This window comes from Miniopterus natalensis, chromosome 6 (assembly GCF_054644295.1).
Source record: "Miniopterus natalensis isolate mMinNat1 chromosome 6, mMinNat1.hap1, whole genome shotgun sequence".
Taxonomy (NCBI): Eukaryota; Metazoa; Chordata; class Mammalia; order Chiroptera; family Miniopteridae; genus Miniopterus; species Miniopterus natalensis.
Window position 1 is genome coordinate 88,053,780 of NC_142086.1, and position 16,900 is coordinate 88,070,679.

At 57.0% G+C, this 16,900-nt stretch overlaps 1 protein-coding gene across 5 annotated transcripts in view; it reads left to right on the plus strand.

The window, feature by feature from the left end:
• The window catches only part of TRPM2 (transient receptor potential cation channel subfamily M member 2), a 39,683-nt gene that overhangs the window by 3,801 nt on the left and 18,982 nt on the right, over window positions 1–16,900 (plus strand). For 4 of the 5 annotated variants that reach the window (XM_087817946.1, XM_016213487.2, XM_087817947.1 and 1 more), the window contains exons 4-14: window positions 1,257–1,437; window positions 2,049–2,215; window positions 3,152–3,332; window positions 4,596–4,657; window positions 5,736–5,936; window positions 8,427–8,529; window positions 11,661–11,782; window positions 12,022–12,375; window positions 14,672–14,809; window positions 16,010–16,139; window positions 16,322–16,467. In XM_087817946.1, the coding sequence (XP_087674072.1) occupies window positions 1,257–1,437; window positions 2,049–2,215; window positions 3,152–3,332; window positions 4,596–4,657; window positions 5,736–5,936; window positions 8,427–8,529; window positions 11,661–11,782; window positions 12,022–12,375; window positions 14,672–14,809; window positions 16,010–16,139; window positions 16,322–16,467 (1,785 nt within the window). The remainder of the gene's footprint in view (window positions 1–1,256; window positions 1,438–2,048; window positions 2,216–3,151; window positions 3,333–4,595; window positions 4,658–5,735; window positions 5,937–8,426; window positions 8,530–11,660; window positions 11,783–12,021; window positions 12,376–14,671; window positions 14,810–16,009; window positions 16,140–16,321; window positions 16,468–16,900) is intronic. The other variant, XM_087817948.1, reaches the window with a different exon arrangement.

Consider the following 16,900-nt stretch of genomic DNA (forward strand, 5'->3'; position numbering starts at 1 on the left):
TTGGTTTCATCACCCCGCTTCCTTACTGAAGATCAGAGCCCCCCAGCGGTGACCCACAGTGGCCAGACTTCTGGGGTGGGAGGGGGAGGCTGGCTGAAACCCTGGGGCACAGAACCGTCCCAGTGTAAGGGACGGGGCGGGGCTTCGCATCTCTAACGGGACACACGCTGCTCTCGGTGTCCTTGGGTGCCACACAGCAGGCCCGGCTGCAGCCAGCCGAGGGGTGTGAGTAAATCCTCGCTGGGAGGCTCTGGACATTTTGTCAGGCCTGGGAGGGAGCAGAGGAGCATGCTGGGCTCAGGTACAGGTGCTGGAAGACTGGGGGGAGGAGCTGGGAAGGGACCCCAGACCTGCGGAATCGGGAGCCCACTCACCCACATTTTAACCAGCCGTCTGGAGGCTTCTGTCGCAGCTCCTGGGCACCACTGTCCTGTGGGGTCTAGTGGAACCCTTGGTTCTGTGCTGGGTTCTGGAACCCTGAGTCTCATACTAGTTGAGTGACATCTTTCCCTCAACTCCTCTGAGTGGCTGAGGCCCTGCCCTTGTGGCCAGGGAGGTGGAACTAAGAGGGTCACCAGCCTCAGAGCCACCCTGCCTCGGCACCCTCACGTGTGGGTGCTCTCCAAGCCCCTGGCCCTTTGAGCTGATTCCAGGCTGGTTGGGCCTCTAGCTCTACCGGGAGGAGGAGCCCCCGAGGAGTGTGGGGGCGGGGGTCCTCTGCAGCATGGGGGCTCAGAGCAAGAGCCAAGTGTCTGGACTAGAGTCTGAGGACAGCTGACCTCATGTGACAGCCAGGGTGTGGGGACCCAGGACAGGGGTGCTGGCGTGAGGAAGGTGGCACAGAGTGAAGAGAAGGAAAGACACCCCAGTGCCACATAAGAGGAGTCGGTGGCAGGCACAGCTCTTACAATAAGATTGGGCTCAGGCTGAGGAGCTCCCAAAACAGAGGAAGGAGAGGGAGCCATGGCTCCAACCTGGGGAGCTGGGCCAGGGGGTGTGAGGATGAGAGGCTGGCTCCTCGGGCTCCTGCCATTCCCACCGGCCTCTCTCCTGGCCTCTGCCTTCCTCTTTTCTCTCTACCCCTGTCCTGCCTGGGTATGGCCACTTGTACTCACTGGACCTAGAGCCAGGATGTGAGGTGCCCCCTGCCAGGCCGGGTCTCTCAGGCATGGCCAGGTCTGGGGATTCTGGGGGCTCGGGTGGTGCCTGCTGACCCAGGGGCTCCTCTCCTCTGCTGTCTCTTGACTCCCCTGCAGTACGTCCGCCTCTCCCAGGACACTCCCTCCAGCGTGACCTACCAACTCATGACCCAGCACTGGGGCCTGGATGTCCCCAACCTCCTCATCTCGGTCACGGGTGGGGCCAAGGACTTCAATATGAAGCCCCGGCTGAAGAGCGTCTTCCGCAGAGGCCTGGTCAAGGTGGCCCAGACCACAGGTAGGACCAGGACACTGGGCCCAGAGCACAGGTGGGCCCGGGACGCAAGGCCCAGAGCACAGGTGGGCCCGGGACATAAAGCCCTGAGCACAGGTAGGCCCAGGACACGAGGCTCAGATGACAGGTAGGCCTGCGAGCGATGGGTGGGCTGAGGAGACAGGGCCAGGTGAGTGGGTCCCTGCGAGGCAGAGTAGGGCTTGGGACTGGTTGGCCATCAGGAGTCACCGAGGCCGCACCTGGCCAGGTGGAGAAGTCGGGGCAGACTCGCCCCGCCTGGCCTGCCTGCAGCTCTCCCCGCACCCTGCCGCCGCCCGGGCTTACTCAGTGGGCGGACGCGGCTCCACTCAGCCCCCTGCTGGTGATGCCCTGCTGGGCACGGGGAGGAGGCCTGGACACCCTGAGCCTCCACTGCCACTGTTAACCCTGGGTGTCAGTGAGGGTTTCTCTGTTAACTAATCTCTGAGACTGACACCTGAAAACGGGCTTGAAAGCCCTGCTGATCCGGGGAGCGAGCGTGGGAAGCACACAGGGCCCTAGGTGTCAGGTGCATGTGCGGCGCCAGGGCACACACCGGGACCGTGAGTCCACCCGCTCTACACTCCTTTCCTCAGGGGCTTGGATTATCACCGGGGGGTCCCACACCGGCGTGATGAAGCAGGTGGGCGAGGCCGTGCGTGACTTCAGCCTGAGCAGCAGCTACAATGAAGGAGAAGTCGTCACCATCGGGATTGCCACGTGGGGCACCGTGCACAACCGAGAGGGCCTGATCCACCCCGCGGTGAGCTGCTTGGCCGTCCCGGGGTGGGCAGGCTCAGAGGAGGTGCTGTTAGGATGCCATGGGTACCGCAGTGGACAGACCATCCTCTGGGCACCAGCCTAAATGCATGGTGGAGGGAAGAGGCTGGACAGAGATGAAGGAGACCTGGGCTCAAGTCCCCCACTCCGCAGACCTGGTGACCCAGGACAAGTAGCTAACTTGGCTGGACTCGTTTCCTCTCTTAAAATTACAGGATAGGTTCATATAAAAGTCCCTGACTTGTCCCCACTGGCCACCTTGATGACCTCTTGAATGTGAACTGGACTTAGCAGAAGTAGCATGGCCGAGATCACACCGTGATGAGCACCTGCCATTCTCTGTGGACAACAGGGATGTGTGTGCCGGTCCAGCAGCCACCCCTTCTGGATTCATGTCCCAGGGCTGCCGTCATTAATGATTACAAATGTGCTGGCTTAAAACATCAGAAATGCCTTCTCCCCCAGTTCTGGAGACCAGAACTCTGAGATCAGTATCACTTGGCGAAAATCAAGATGCTGGCAGAGCCTTGATTCCTCCAAAGGCTCTAGGGAGAAGCCATTCCTTTCTCTTCCAGCTCCTGGTGGCTGCCGGCTTTCCTTGGCTTGGGGCCGCATCACTCCAGTCTCTGCCTCTGTGGTCACATGGCCGCTCCCCTTCTGTGGGCAAATCTCCCTCTGCTTCTCTCTTAGAAGGACACTTATGGTGGCATTTAGGACCCAGCTGGATAATCCAGGGTAATCTTCCCATGTTAAGATCCTTAACTTAGTGAAAAATGCAGAGATTTTTCCGCACATTCACAGGTTCTAGGGAGTATGACATGGCTCTGGGGATCATTACCAAGCGCCAGGCTCCCATTTCCAGAATTCACGATACAGAACTTCCTGTCCACGTGTGTGACTTTTCCCTGGTCACCCCCAGGGCAGCTTCCCTGCCGAGTACATCATGGATGAGGAAGGCCAGGGTCACCTGACCTGCCTGGACAGCAACCACTCCCACTTCATCCTCGTGGATGACGGGACCCACGGCCGCTATGGGGTAGAGATTTCCCTGAGGTCCAAGCTGGAGAAGTTCATTTCGGAACAGACAAAGGAAAGAGGAGGTGAGGGAGCTCGCTTCTGAGGGTCCCCGGGGTGGAGAGGGCAGCAGGCTGGTCACGGTGACAGGGATCCAGCTGGCCATGGCCAGGACATGCCACAGGTAGGGTGCCTGGGGCGCAGTCAGAACACATTTGGATTTTTTACGCTTGGTCAGGGAGGTCGTCTTCTCGTGCTCCATGCAGCCCGGGGTGGAAAGTCAGGGCAGACCCTGGCTTCTCTCTCATCCTCAGGTCAGAGGTCATCCTGTGGTCACTTGCAAACCTCAGGTCAGAAATAAGAAAGTGTAACATGGGGCCTGACATCCTTTCCCTTGTGGGTGGGATGGGACGGATTCTAGGACAGTGGAGGTCCGAACACAGGGTTTTTGCACCTGCTATGAGGAGGGGGGTGGGCGGGACCTGAGCTCGCAGAGGTTCCAGCTCTGTACCTGGGCTCATCGGGCACCTGGAGAGCAGAGGTTTTCAAGCTTCCCTCCTTATTGGAGGCCCTTGGACGGCCTGTCAGTCACCCCCACCCCTGGGCCTACCCCTGGTCTCTGGCCTGGTCTCTGACTCAGGTCTGGGTAGGTGGAGCTTTTTCTAAGCTCCCTGGTAACACTGACTTGCTGGTTGGGAACCGCACTTTGAGCACCCTGCTTTGACCCAGAGTCTGCGGTGGGAGTGCTAGGGCCATGTGAGTGTGTGGGGACAGTGAGACTGTGTCGGCACCTAGAGAGAAGTTTGCTGCCCGGGAAAGATATTTCTAAAGTCTCACAAGACCCCTGGCTGCAGGCAGGATGAAAGGCTCACAGTGGGGACGAACATCTGGGCAGAGGACTGGGGTTTGGTCCCATGCTGTGCTCCTGGGCCACACAGTGTGCTATGCCCACCTGCTTGAGGTGCCCCAAGGCGTGCCCAGACTTGAGGCGCCATGAATGGGCTGCAGAGAAAAGCAGGGAGGTCATATGGCCTGCCAGGCAGAGAAGACCGGCTGGGGGACCCTGAGTGTTGCTCTGCCGCTCACAGTCCTTGCCTTCCTCTCCCACTGAGAAAGGGAGCAGGGGTGACAAGTGGGAGGAGAGGAGCCATCCCAGGCTCTGAATTTGCTCACTTACGGAGATAAAGCAGGTGATGTGTAACTCCAGACCGTCAGCCTTTGAAAGCAGCTTGGCACCCAGGGCAGGTCTCCCAACTGATGCTTCCTTGAGCTTAGGCTGGAGCCGCGGGCATCCCAGGTGGAGGCTCTGAGCCCCACGTTCCCTGACCGGGCTCTCTGCTTCATCCTAGGCGTGGCCATCAAGATCCCCATTGTCTGTGTGGTGCTGGAGGGGGGACCTGGCACGCTGGATGTAAGTACTGGCCAGGGGGATGGGGGCCCTAGGGGGTTAGGTCCTGCTGCAGGTGGGACACTGACCCAAAGCGCTGTGACCACCATTCATTGGGCCATTGGCAAGAGAGGGCAAGGAGCTTGTCCCCATGAGATGGAGACAGGGTGGTCCACCACATGGCAGGGCCCACTCCAGGGGAGGGGGGAGGGCCACTAGCTTTGTCCCTGGGCGATTGACCAGTAAGACGACTCCAGAGGGGACTGCAGCAAGGAGGGAGCAGATGGCCCCCTGCTTCCAGGACCCCGGGGCCGCCCGTGGGAGGTTTCTGTAGCTCTGCACCCACACTCAGCCCCGTGGGACCAGCAGCTGAACCTAACGCAGGTCCCTCAGTGATTTTAATACGTTGCCCACAGACTGTTATTCAGAACCCACTCTACGGTGGATGGCTCATCTCGTTCGTGAGCCTCTGCTGTAGGAATGTGCATGACATCACAGCCTGCCAATTTGGGGCAGGAGCATAGAAAATGCCACTTATGTTTAGTAATCCAGGAGGTGAAAATGAAACTCTGGGGTGTCCGGGGGAGAGGGAGACACATCTGGTCCCCACTCCCTCCATACTTGGGCTCCTCCTCACGGTTCTCCCACAGACGACACCCAGACTGTGTCTCACACGCAGGGTACAGCATCTGCTCATGTGCAGGCATTGTTCCTCTGGGGTCATGGGCCTTTCCTGAAGTTGAGATCACCCTGGGTCCCCCAGGGTCTTCCCTCGCCACTCTGGTCTCACCCTGGGCTTTAAGGAGGGAGTGAATCTCTGGCCCAGGCAGTGCCTTCTTTCTGGAGATGCTCTCGTGTCCTCTGATTGTGCTGAGCGATGGGCCTGGAGGAGATGGTGCATCGGGCGTACACCCCTTAGCATCGGGATTGGCCTCCCCTTCCCGCTGAGCAGTGGATGCTGCTGCGCTAATCAGCATTTCAGTGAATTTCCGATAACCCGTTAGCCTTGCCGCTGAGCACTGTCGGAGGTTTCCCCATTTCAGGAAGGGGTGAGAGCGGGTGAGGGTTCAGGTCCTGCTCACGGTTGGCCCCTGCCTTGCAGACCATCTACAACGCCATCACCCACGGCACCCCGTGTGTGGTGGTGGAGGGCTCGGGCCGCGTGGCCGACGTCATCGCCCAGGTGGCCAGCCTGCCCATCTCCGAGATCACCATCTCCCTGATTCAGCAGAAGCTTGCTGTGTTCTTCCAGGAGATGTTCGAGACCTTCACCGAGGGCAGGATCGTGGAGTGGACCAAGAAGGTGAGGCAACAGGCGCGCGGGTCACCGGGGGCGGCTGACTCCCAGGTGCCGGGAGCCTGGTAGACAGGACCAGGACACGGGGGACCCAAGACACAGAGGCCGCAGGGGCCTGGGGTGGGCACTGGAGTGATCTGCAGAGGGTGGGGGCAGGCAGAGGGCCCAGGGCAGGCAGACAACCTCACTGTTCTGCCAAGAGAGGGTGTGTCTTGAACCTGTCACCTGCAGAACTTCAGGCCTGGGCTGGGATACTAAGGTTTGAGAGCGCAGCTGTCCCAGGAAGAAGAGCGGCTGGATTGGAGGCCAGGGGGCTGGTTCTATGGCCGGGACGGGGGCAGAGGGGCGGAGAGCCGAGATTAGGGCAGCCAGGGTGCTGCCTGGCGATGGCAGCAGGCGGCAGGGTCTGGCCCAGCCTCAGACCCTGGGGAACTCAAGCATCCCACGAAGCCCGTGGCCAGCTGGGTGAGCTCAGAGGAGAGCTCCCTGCACCCCGATCCTCTGGTCAAGCTAACTACTGTCTCGGGGCTGGGGGTCAGCCATCCTGAGCTCACATAGTCCCTGTTTCCAGGCAGGATTCTCAGGGGGGTACTCAGCACCTCTCTAATCCTTGTCTCCCCAACAACACGTTGGGGCTGCAAAGCCATCGGGGTCTGTATCTTTTATCCAGCTCTGTGAACCATGAACCAGGCTGTAAAAATTCCTGGAGATTCAGTTTTAAGTGCCTGATGTGTACTTTCCAGGGCAAGTCTGTGGAGCAGCTCAGCCCCAACTATGTCTGATTTCAGGCCATATGGGTGGTCCATGCCCACCAGCCAAAGACCATGGGGACGCATCATAGGTGACCAGGTGTGGGGAGGACGCTCCCCTGGGGAGCCATAGTGTGGGGGGGTGCCGAGGGTCTGCGCCGTGCGGGGGCGGAGGCTCGAAGGCAGTGAGCTCACTGCGGAGGGGAGCCGAGGCCCTTCTGTGGGTGTTCGTGGTGGCACAGGGACCTGTCCTTGCCGGTGCCTCTTGTGGTCTCAGGGTGACCTTGTCAGACAGGGGTGTCCTGTGAGAATGCTTTTGCTGTGTGGTCAGGTCAGTTTGTGAAGATGCTAAAGTCTGGCTGTGTCAGCTCCGCTCCCCACGGAGCTGTTAGGAATCGGTGGGCAGGCCCCGGGGCCTTTCCCCGATTAGTTTATAAACTACTCAGGCAGCTCTCAGAACTGAATCTCACCCCTGGTCCAGGGGAGCCTGTGCTTTTCCACTCCTCATCGCCGAGTCAAAGCCCCGAGAACGGCACTCATGCAGTGCAGTGTCAGCCATGTCGGGGGATCCCTCGCTGTTACTCTGGTTCGAAGGAGGGGACCCCTAGCTTCGTGGTCATGAGCAGTGATTCATTCAGCGAACCCCAGAGTGTGGGTCTGCACTGCAGCGGGCGGCGGGGCGAGCAGATGGCCTTCTCCCCCAGATGCTGCCTTTGGCCTGTGTGGACACCTGCCACGGGGTCACATCGCAGGGCTCACCAAGTAGCTGTGTCAGGACACACTTGCCCTCCCTCAGCGCCGCTGTTCTTGTCTGTGAAATAGGGACAGTGGTACTTGAACTTGGAGGACGGGACAGGAACTCCAAAAAGAGCGCCGTCTGTCATGTGGACCAAAGGCTGGGAGGCCAGGGATTATTCTGGAATTGATGTGAAAGCTGCACCCTGAGGGGTGGGGAGGGGGGGGCTCTTAGGGGTGGAGGTGGGGTGTTCGAGGGTGCCTTCTAGGTAGGGAGTGGCCCATCCGAAAGCATGAGCAGGGGGAAGGAAGGGAGGCTGGGTGTGGCTGGCCTGAGGGCCTCGGGTGGCATCTGAAGCTTTGGGAGCCACGAAGGACCTGTGGAACATGAACCCTGGTCTCAGGGTGAAGGGGTTATGGGGAGCAGCAACTGGTAGCCGGCAGGAAATGATGTAATAGACACACAGACAAGTGATAGGCACACAGAGAAACAGATAGATCCATAGAAAGGTAAACAGGTAGATAGTGTGGGCAGGTAGGTAGATGTGTGGACAGGCAGGGAGCTAGGCAGGTAGGCGGGCAGGTAGGTAGGGCGGGGAGAGAGGTGTGGATTCATGGAGAGATAGGTAGGCGGGTGATGGGATCGGGTGGATGGGTGGGTGGATAGGTAGGTAGGTAGGTAGCAGGTAGGGTGAGGAATGGAGGACCGGCGGAGGTTTTAAGCAACGCCGAGCGTTCAGCAGACACTACCTCATGGGCGGGGTGAGCATGCTTTACACCCAGGTTGTGTTTCCTACACCACAGACCACGCGCAGACATCACGTGCTTTGTCCCTAAGCGTCTTCATCTTCACTGTCCGGGGCACAGGGAGTCGAGGTGGTGGTCCTGGCCACCCGGGGGGGCGGGACTCATGCCCGCGGCTCTGGCTCCGTGTCTGGGGCCTCAGTTCTCTGGGTGCCCTTGGAGGAGGCCCCCGTGTCTGAGGACCTCACTTGGGGGATGTCTGTTGCAGATCCAAGACATTGTGCGGAGGCGGCAGCTGCTGACCATCTTCCGGGAAGGCAAGGACGGCCAGCAGGACGTGGACGTGGCCATCCTGCAGGCCTTGCTGAAAGGTGAGGGTCAGGCAAAGCGGGGACCCAGGGAGAGGCCGGAACAAGGGTGCTCAGGACCCTGAGTTCTAGTTGGTCAGACACACTGGTCAGAGAGTGGCTGGCAGGTGGGTGCCCATTGCCAGTGCTGGGGTACAGGTGTCTTTCTCAACTTGTCTTTTTAACGGAAATCTGAGTGTGATCCACACTAATTTATCCCTTTGTGGTCATCATAGTTTCTAATAAAAATTTCAGGGTTAAAAGAAAGAACCTGGGGACTCCTACTTCTGACGCCCCACACTCGGTCAGATGCTTGAACTCTGTTTCCCCTGCAGTAGAGTCAAACACGGGGTCCTTGTGATGACAGAGCTCCGGGCAGTCTCCATGGTCTGCCCTCTGCCCTCTGGCCACTCTTTCCGGGCCCACACTTCCCTCTTCTCTCTTCTCCCTCTGCTGGGGAGGCGAGGACTTCCCTGTCCTTCCCTGGCTTCCACGTGACTGTGCCGGGCACAGGGCCCCCAGGCAGACCCTGACACAGAGCGGGAAGCTTCCACGATAGTGTCCAACGTGGCCTTTATTTCTGTACACCCACTCCATGCCCCTGTCACTGACAAAAGGACCGAGTATTGCCCACAAAACCTCACCTCACTGATGAGATGGTTAAAACTTAGACTAGAGACTTCTGTTTAAAGGCCTCTGTCTCGGAAGATTTTTGCTGGAACAGAGAAGAGCCTGGAAGAGCTGGTAGAACAGAATCAGAGCCGCTCCCTCCTGGTGGCAACAGACCAATGTGTGGGGCTGGGGTACGGAGCCGTGACTTGCCACCTATCTGGTGGATCAGGAGTCTAAGGGTGTCCCCATCACAGACGGGCAGTGGAAGCGTCTGTCTCTTCCCTGTCTTCTCTGAAGTGGCTGAAGGACCAAGAAGAGGGCCACCGAGCAGCTCATGTCTGGGGAAATCCAAGGCTGCTGTGGCCCTCAAAGGCCATGACAAAGGGCCCTTGGGAACACTGAGTCTGACCATCAGTGCACAGCACTAGGAGAGGAAGGACTCTCCTTGTGGCCCAAGATGGGCCCCAGACATGGGGCACCAAGTTCCGGCAGCCTGTGCTCTCAGTGTGACGTTCGGAGCCAGCAAAGCTAACGCCGTGGCGGTGGCCCCTTCAGTGCAGGCGCTGAGTGCAGGGCTGGGAGCCAGCCTCTGGGCATTGGGGTTTCCATCTCCATCTTGGTGGTGGTTATGCGGTGCCAACGGCAGTAAAAAGCCAGCGAGCTGTGCATTTAAGATCTGCGCCCTGCAGAATTCCACTACCCTCAAGGCTGGCTAACCTGCAGGGTGACTTTGGCATAGCTCTGTGTTGTCGGCTTCTCTTTCTGCTGAGCTGGATTCTGTCCTGCGTGGTGGTCTGTCATCCAGCCATCTGTTGACGGACATTGTGGTTGCCTCCAGTTTGGGGTTATTAGGAACACAGCTGTGTGTTTTCATTTCTCTTGGGTCCACCTCTAGGCATGGGTGGCTGGTTCTTTAGGGTGAGTGTATATCTAACTTTAAGAAACTGCCAGATCGTTTTCCAAAAAATCGTACAGCTTTACCCCTCTGCGGCCTCGCCAGGGTGCGGCATCGTCAGTCTCAGGCCGTAGCCGTCCCAGTGGGTGGGAGGCGACGTCTCCCTGTGGCCCCTGATGACTAATGATGTGAGCATCTTTTCCTGGGCTTTCTGGCCATTCAGACATCATCTTGGTGGCGTGTCTTTCCGATTGTTGGTTCATGTTTACCTGGTTATTTGTCCTTTTACTTTTGCATTGTAAGAGTTTTGATAGATTCTGATACAAATCCTTCCTCAGATGTATGTGCTGGGATATTTTCTCTCAGCTCCTGGTCTGCGTTTATATTTCCTTCAAGGTGTCTTTGAAGAGCAGAGGCTTAATTTTAATGCATTTTAACTTTTAAAAAAATCTTCACTCAAGGATATGTTTTATTAAATTTTTTAAATTTTATTTTAGAGAGAGAGGAAGGGAGAGGGAGAGAGAGAAAAACATCGATGTGAGGGAGAGACATCGACTGGTTGCCTCCTGTATGCTTCCCAACCGGGATCGAACCCACAACCTAGGTATGTGCCGTGACCAGGAATTGAACTCGCAAACTTTCTGGTGCACAGAATGATGCTCCAACCGAGCCACCAGGCCAGGGCAACTTTTAATGCATTTTAATTTATCAGTTTGCTCCTTTATGGTTTATGTTCTTTGTGCCCCGAGAAATCTTCACCCAGCCCACAGTTGCAAACATTTCCTTCTGTCCATTGTGGCAGCTCTGTGGGCACAGCTCTCATGCTTAAGTCTACGATCCACCTCAGTTGGCTTTGTGTGTGGCGTGAGGTAAGGGTCAGAGTTCTTTCCTTTTCTTCCACAAGCAACAACCTAAAATGTTAAACCAGAAAGAGAGAACATAAACTAGTTGGACAAAATACTTGTACTGACACCCTGGATGAGGTGGTAGTTTTGCAACCGAGACACAAAAGGAAAGTGACCTCTCCATGGTGGTGACATTTGAATGTTCACGTAAAAGTACCTGCCTTTGGAGACTGGGGACTGTGTGTTTTTCAAACTCAGGGCGTGACCAGGAGGTGGGGTTGGGCAGGGGGGCCGGAACAGCCAGAAAGGTGATGGAACCCCAAGATTCCCTGATTCTAACACTGAGAGGAAAAGCTTTTATAAAGGCATGTGCGCGGGTGGGGGTGATGACTTTGCAACAGAGTATGGTACTTATTTTTTTAAATTTATTTTTATTGTTGAGAGTATTACAGATATCCCCCATATTCCCCCTTTTAACCCCTCTACCCAGCTCCGCCCCCTCCCCACGAGTGGATAAAAAGCTGTGGTACATTTGCTCTGTGGAATACTATGCGGCTGTTAAAAAGGGATCTCTTACCCTTTGAGACAACGTGGATAGACCTGGAGAGTATTATGCTACGTAAAAGAAGCCAGTCAGAGAAAGACAAATATCACATGAGCACTGTACTTGTTGAATTAAAATTCCTGAGAGCTGAGGCTGGGGACGAGCCTGCCTCTCTGGCTTTGTTAGACCACAGGGATGCTGGTGGCAGCGGCTCTGAGATGCAGGTTGAAGCAGGGGATGCTGGGTTTCTGACCTGCAGCCTCTCGGAGCCATGACTACTTTGGCCACGAGAACTGGGACCACCAGCTGAAACTGGCAGTGGCGTGGAATCGCGTGGATATCGCCCGGAGTGAGATCTTCACAGTCGAGCGGCAGTGGAAGGTATGGGCTCTCCAGGCTGCCCGGGGGGCGGCGGGGCATCGCTGGGCCCACACGAGTCATGCCACGGGAGCAGGATGGCCTGGGTCAAGATCCGGCCCTTCCCTTGGTGGACGGTGGCCTGGCCCAGTTGCCTTCTCTCCAAATTGGAGACAACAGTCGCTCCCGTCCGGGGGTGTTGAGGCCGGGGTCACGGGAGGCGATGACCAGATGCAGCCCCACCCCCACGCGCTCTCTCTCAGCCTTCAGAGCTGCACCCCATGATGACGGCCGCCCTCATCTCCAACAAGCCCGAGTTTGTGAAGCTGTTCCTGGAGAACGGCCTGCGGCTGAAGGAGTTTGTCACGTGGGACACCCTGCTCTACCTGCACAAGAACCTGGACCCCTCCTGCCTGTTCCACTGCAAGCTGCAGAAGGTGCTTGCGGAGGAGCCCGAGCACGTGGTCTGTGCACCTGCAGTGCCCGCCGTGCAGATGCACCACGTGGCCCAGGTGCTGCGGGAGCTGCTGGGCGACTCCACGCAGCCGCTGTACCCGCGGCCCCGTTCCAGCGACCGGCCGCGGCTCCTTCTGCCCGTGCCCCACATCAAGCTCAACGTGCGTTCTGGTAACGTGGCCCCTGCTCGGCGTGGCCTGTGCGCTGGGCCACTGCCGTGTCCTTTCTAAAAAAAAAAAAAAATTAGCTTGTATTTGTATTAGAAAAGAAATACACTCCCTGCCTTAGGCCGTTCAGCGGCCACAGCAAAGTACAACAGACTGGAGGTTCCACAGCACAAGTTTATTCTCTCACAGCTCCGGAGGCTGGGAGCCGAGACCGTGGCGCCAGGGGGTTGGTCTAAGAAAGACTTTCCTTCCTGGCTGCAGACGGCCTTTGTTCTGCTTGTGCCACGTAGACAGAGCGGCCTATGTGTTGCTTCCTCTTATAAGGACTCTAATCCTGTTGGGCCAGGGCCCCACCCGTATGACCTCATTTAAACTCAACCAGCTCCTAAGACCCTGTCTCACTGGGAGTTGGGGCTTCAACATGTGAATTTGGGAAGGGACATAATTTGGCCCATAACTCTCTCTTTGTAAAAATTTCGAACGAGACGAAAGGTTATGCGAGGTAGATGACCCTCATCAGCCCTGTACCCCCCCGTCCTGCTCACCAGGTGTAATTGTTTTTTGTGTAGTCGGGTCAGAATATTCCGCCCATGCCTGTGTGAGGTGCCAGCATGCGTGTCTCATCCCTGTCTCACGGGAATCCCGCAGCATCTGTGTTAAGCGCGGCGCTGGTGCAGGAGTCAGGGAGTGTTTGTCTCCTGATTCATGAAGGTTTCACGAGCGAAGCCTCGATGCCAAGTTTTGTCAGTTGCCCTTTGAGAAGCTGAACTGCGCTTTGACTTTGGAGAACTATTTTAATAGATTTCCTGATAGTGAAATGTTTTTGTTGCTGTTTTGACTCTCACCTTGATTGCAGTGCAAGACGTGTTTAATAGGACGTTGGATTCTGTTTCTAATGTTTTCAGGGTTTTTGCATCAGAATGTTTAAGGCTTTGGCTGTAGTTTTGTCAGGTTCTGGTGCCGATTTTACGTTAGTCTTGTAAAATTCATTGGGAAGCCTTCCATCTTTCCCTGCTCTGGAACAGTTTATGTGGCTGGAACTCACTGCTTTTTACCAGCTCAGCAGACTCCCCTGTGAGTCCGTCAGGGCCTGGGGCCTTTTTGGGTAGTAGCTCTTCTGATAACATCCTCAGTTTCTTTCCTGATAATTTATTTGTTTAGGTTTCTTGTCTGTTCTAAGGTCAGATTGGGTTTTGTTTTTCTTTTCTGCTAGAAAATGACCCACTTCTTTCCAGTTTTCATATCTGTTCATAGTCCCAGGCAAGCTATGCCTGACCCCTGAGAAAGACGAGGCTGTGGCTCAGTTTTACATGTCCACGGTTCTGCTATTCTTGATTCCAGTGTATTTAAGGTACCCGGTGGAAGGTGCTTGAAAAGTGGAAGCTCACACTTAAGCATGTCTATAATGTAAAAGATAAACTAATTTTTTTAAATAAAGATAAGCCTTCAGAAAATTTCCAAACCCACTTAAAGAAAGTGCAGTTTTGTGTGTGAGACAGAAAATGTGTTCTCTACCTCTGGCAATTGTTTCTGGACTGCGTATGTGTTTGCTTACTGACTGGCCAGGAAGCCTGGTTCCTGTGTCACTATGTAGGTTGAATGTGTCTGCAGCCCAGGTGCCCTCCTGTTCACGTGTCTGCTCAGCAGCTCTTTTTCTGCACCGTTTCTCTTTTACAAGACACTGTGTAGATCCCTGAGGAGCTCACAGCCATGACTCTGCTAACAGACTCCTTGTTAGAATTTTTATTCGTAGAAAAGGGCTTTGATGCTGTCAGATAGGAGTGAGGAACCCTGAGCTGCCTGGAGTGTAACACGATCTACAAGTGGTGCAGGAGCTGACTGGTATCTCACTTTCTGGATGTTTCTATGTGTGTCCAGAGTGATAGTTTTAGAATCCCAGTGTTCATGAGAACAGTCTAGGGTGTCGTTGAAAATGCAGGTCACGCCCTGGCCGGTGTGGCTTAGCAGTTGAGCATTGACCTATGAACCAGAGGTCATGGTTCAATTCCTGGTCAGGGCACATGCCCAGGTTGCAGGCTTGATCTCCCGTAGGGGGCGTGTAGGAGGCAGCCGATCAATGATTCTCTCTCATCATTGATGTTTCTGTTTCTCCCTCTCCCTTCCTCTCTCTGAAATCAATAAAAATATTTTTAAAAAGAGGCTCGCCCTTCAGGGACAGAGGTTGAGAAGATGTGGACTGTGCTCAGGACCTTCACCCCACCAGGCCCCCTGGGGAAGCTGATGCTGGTGGGGACCTCAGCGGGGGTTCTGACTGTGTGCTGCTCACCAGGTGCAGGGAGTGAGTCTCCGGTCTCTCTACAAACGCTCATCAGGCCACATCACCTTCACCATGGACCCAGTCCGCGATCTTCTCATCTGGGCCGTCGTTCAGAACCGCCGGGAGCTGGCAGAAATCATCTGGGCTCAGGTAACCAGATAAGTGGCTATGGATGGACCAGTGACAGGGCTCCAGCAGAGAACCTGGCCAGCGGGCCCAGGGCCGGCAGCAGGTGGGGTGATGCACAGCTGTGGAGTGAGGACAGTGGGCGTCACAGCACCTGAAGGGACTCAGGGAGCCCGGTGTTGAGAACAGAGGGCTTGGCTCCAGGCAAGGAAAGAATTTTTCAAAAGGTGAGCCGCACAAACTCCTCTGGTCTGTGCAGGGAGGAGGCTGGCCAGGAAGAGCCGGCCTCTGGGGCCCACGTGGGTTCTGGGGCTCAGCGTGTGAGCTGTGGCCGTTCTGTCCCGTGGAGGCGCAGGGCAGGTTTCATCCTGGAGGGCCGCATCTCTCTCCTTTGGCTGTTGGGGATCCCAGTGGAGACCATCTCTGCCTTAGATGAGGGCAGGCCCCGATGCCCCTGCTCTGAGCCTGGTTCCAGCTGATTCACCTGTTAAAGGAAAAGTAAAATTTTATAATTTTTTTCAGAGAGGCCCCTGTTTTAGTACTGGCATTTCCAAACTGCTCTTGAGGAGTTGGCTCCCTCCCGAGTGTCCCCAGCAGCGAGGCATTGGCGGGGGTTCTGGGAGGTTCTCTCCTGGGGGCATGGTGGGTCAGCGGCTGGGCCGGGCCTGACTGTGGCCTCGGGGTGCTCTGTGGGACTCAGACTCAGGCTCGGGCACCAGCCCCTTGTGCTGGGCCAATGCAGCTCCTAGACCCAGCACCTCCGGGCTGTGCTTTGAGAGCCTTCCTTGAGATTTTCTTAGTCCCACTCTGGTGCTTCGCACTGGCGGTGCCACTGAGGCAGGGAGCCCTGAGCCGGGACGGAGAGTCCCATGGGCCTGGCCTGCTTCTCCCCATTGGTGCTCTCTGACCCTCAGCCCCACACCCGGGGCTGACCAGATGCTCCGGGAACTCTGGGCCTCGTGCCAGCGGGGCTGTGCTAACACCCTGGGGCCAGGCTGTGTTTTGGGTGGGCAAGCGGGCCTTCTGGCAAGCAGACCGCTCCCACTGCCAGTACCGGGCGAACATGCTGCTGCGGTTGACCCCAGTGGTTTGCATCGAGGGGCCGCAACAAGTAGTGCCCAGCGGCCCATGCTGTTCAGGGTCCCTGCTTCCACCGCCGCTGGGCAGTGTGTCGGGCTCCTGGGCAGGACCATGCGGGTCCTCACTGTGGCTCCCCCGCCCCAGAGCCAGGACTGCATCGCTGCGGCCTTGGCCTGCACCAAGATCCTCAAGGAGCTCTCCAAAGAGGAGGAAGACACAGACAGCTCTGAGGACATGCTGGCGCTCGCCGACCAGTTCGAGCACAGAGCCATTGGTGAGCTCTGCGGGGCTGTGGCCTCCGGCTCGCCCAGCTCCCCGGGTCCCCCTGGGGTCCTCGCCTTGGTTTCAGCCCCGCTCCTGTCCAGGCTATGCCATCTGGAGGGGCTCTGTGACCCTGTCCCCATCGTCAGTGATGAGGACACTGCTGCTGTGACCTAGATCTTCTGCCTCCGCCAGGGGTCTTCACCGAGTGCTACCGGAAGGACGAAGAGAGAGCACAGAAGCTGCTCATCCGTGTGTCAGAGGCCTGGGGGAGGACCACCTGCCTGCAGCTGGCCCTGGAGGCCAAGGACATGAAGTTCGTGTCCCACGGGGGCATCCAGGTGACCTTCTGAGGACCTGCTTCCAGACATAGCCACCCACGGTGCTGTCGGGGGGATGCAGCCTCCACTCGAGTAGATGGCACATGTGTTCACAAGTTTCAGGTCCTCGGGGCCCAGGGACGGTGCCTGACAGTCAGTCACGTGCTGCAGACCCCGCTGGCCCTCCCTCCTCCCTGTTTACAGAGGAGAAAATCAATGCTAAGTGAGAGCGGGTGGTGGGTCACCAGGGCCATCGGTCACCTCCACACGGAGTGTTCCTGCCTGGGAACCCCCCTCCAGGAGGCCCCAGGAGCCAAGCGTCAGCCTCCTACCTGGGCCCTTGGGGAGAGGGTGGCGTGCTGTGGGCAGGGAGGTCCTCTACGTGCGTTGGTGCCTGTGAAACAGCATTTCCTTGAGCGTGGCTCTGTGCTGTCACCGTGTCCATGGAGTGTTA